Source organism: Thalia democratica, chromosome 6, assembly GCF_965202585.1.
Source record: "Thalia democratica chromosome 6, ktThaDemo2.hap1.1, whole genome shotgun sequence".
Classification (NCBI taxonomy): domain Eukaryota; kingdom Metazoa; phylum Chordata; class Thaliacea; order Salpida; family Salpidae; genus Thalia; species Thalia democratica.
The window spans coordinates 43027206-43029423 of NC_139170.1; the positions used below are offsets into that span (position 1 = coordinate 43027206).

The 2218-nt window shown below is 40.0% G+C and overlaps 1 protein-coding gene across 1 annotated transcript; it reads right to left on the reverse strand.

The window, feature by feature from the left end:
• Nucleotides 1-344: 344 nt before the first annotated feature.
• LOC145839100 (kelch repeat and BTB domain-containing protein 12-like) lies at nucleotides 345-1583 on the reverse strand. Its single transcript, XM_082946710.1, has one exon. The coding sequence runs from the start codon at nucleotides 1581-1583 to the stop codon at nucleotides 345-347; it is 1239 nt and encodes a 412-aa protein (XP_082802836.1).
• Between the last annotated feature and the right edge of the window lie 635 nt (nucleotides 1584-2218).

Genomic DNA, 2218 nt, shown 5'->3' on the forward strand with positions numbered 1-2218 from the left:
CAAAGATTTTTATATAAAATCTTTGCAAAAAGTATTGAAACAACAAAAATTTTGTTTTGAAAACTACTAGCACTTGCTGCATGAAAGATTGTGGCTAGAATGTTAGCTGATATAAACTGATCAATATATATATGTTGCGTCAGAGTCCTTAGTTTTCTCTTAACTGTATTTTGAGTTTGTTGTATAAGACTTCACACGATGAAAAAATATTTAAGGTTCAACATTATGGTATATTTTAAAATAAAACACGATTTATCAAATGCAACTTGATATCCCGTTAAAAACACACTACAAAAGAAATATAAGCTTGTATCATTATCAGAGTGCATGTTTAACACAGTTCTTCATAACAAAGGCACTTTAACGAGAGAAAATCGTTCGAGCCTTTTAACCAGACCGCAATACTCAACCGACCATTCGCCATTCTCGAACACCACAACGGCGCCCTCTTCGTTTTCGCACATGAAGACCATTTTGCTGCCGATCCAAACCGCTTCCACCAGCCTGTTGTTCACGAGCTCCCTCGCTCCGAACGGAGGATGCGTGAGCAAAACGAACTTTCCGCAAACGGGATCGTAAACTTCGCTGCATTCGCTCAAATCTCCGCCCACCACGAACATCCTGTTTCTCACCGTGACCGAGCTGTGAAAGTACCTCGGTTCGCACATGTCGGGGAGGCGGTGCCACGCGTCCTCCACGTGATCGTACGCCTCCGCGCTCTTATCCTCCTCCCAGCCCCCGCTCACCACCACTCTGCCTTCGAGCACCGAGCACGCGGAAAGAAACCTTTTCCCGTTCATGTCGGCGACGCGTTTGAAGGTGAGCTTTTTCGTGTCGAACACAAAGCAAGTGTTGTAGCCCTCCGGCCTTTCGTGCTTCTTTTTGGTGCACCCTCCCAAAATGTAGACACTGTCCATGAAAGAAGCCACGCAAAAGTAGCGGCGCTTCTGATGCATTTTAGCTATTTTTTCCCAAGTGCCAGCAGCGAACGAGTATTTTTCGACGGAAGTCACGTAGTGGCGCTTGTCATCGACGCCGCCGAAAACGTAAACTTGACGTTTTATGCAAACCGCCGCCTTCAGCAGTTTCCGCCCTCTGATCATCGGCGGTAAAGTGGTGACGGCAAAAGAGTCGTTTGGGTTGATCATGCGCACTTCTCTGGCAACGAAAACCCCATAATTGCGTCTGACTGCATTGTAACCCCAAAGAGTTCTGCCTCCGCACATCAGTATACCGAAGCTGCTTTGATTGCAGCATCTGCTCCTAACACCTGGCTTGTTTGGTTGGCTGCTGCTTTTGTTTTTCAAAACTTCCTTGATAACACCGACGCACTCAACGTCCGTTGCAAGAACGGTGTCTTTGCTCAAGATGAAGTTCAGCGTTGCAACTGATAACAACGAAAGACGGATCGTCAGTAAAATGGGTTTGGCGTGTTTGCTGCGTTCGACGGCTTTGTGACGCAACCATGCGTCTGCCGCGTTGAACGCTTCCAGCTCTGAATCGATGTGTAACTCGGAGCTCAGAAGTATGTTTTTCACACAAGCGTAATCTAGTTCTAGAAAATTTTCAGACTCGACGATCATTGGGAAGCAGCGTTCGATGAAGAGCAGACAAAACTTTGACAGTGTCGGAAGGTTGAAAAGCCGTGATAACTGGTAAAACAGTGCTGCATTGTTAACATCAATCTTCTTCTCAAAGTGCTTAGAAATTTCTTTTTCTTTATCTTCATTTGAAAAAATCTTGTTTGTTTTCAAGCTTTGCACGATTTTGTTCTCGTCATTCGTACTTTCTGTAAATTATAAATATAAAAGTTTTAATTTTTTCAGGAATTATAATATCATTTAGACAAGATAGCTGTGAACAATTTTTAGAAAACTATTTTAAACGTTAATTCTAGTTATGCTTTCATACAGGTTAATCACTTAAAAATACATGTATACTTTTGATATTGTTTACATTTCTATATAAAAACTTTTGTAGTTAAAGTACTTTTGTAGTTGAAAATTAAGTTGAAACATAACTAGTAGTAAAGTTAACAGCTTTTGTAAAGATCTTATTAAAAAAATTTGAATATACAAATTTAGTATACAATTCTAAATTAATATATGTATATATATATTTTTATTAATTTTAATAAGAAAAGTAACTTAATATTTGTATGTATTACGTTGTTTTATACTTTAATATGAACTCTACTTTTAATACTTGTACAGAGTAA

Excerpts from the sequence above, each read along its gene's own strand:
- LOC145839100 (XM_082946710.1), bottom strand. The coding sequence starts at position 1,583 with ATGATCGTCGAGTCTGAAAATTTTCTAGAACTAGATTACGCTTGTGTG.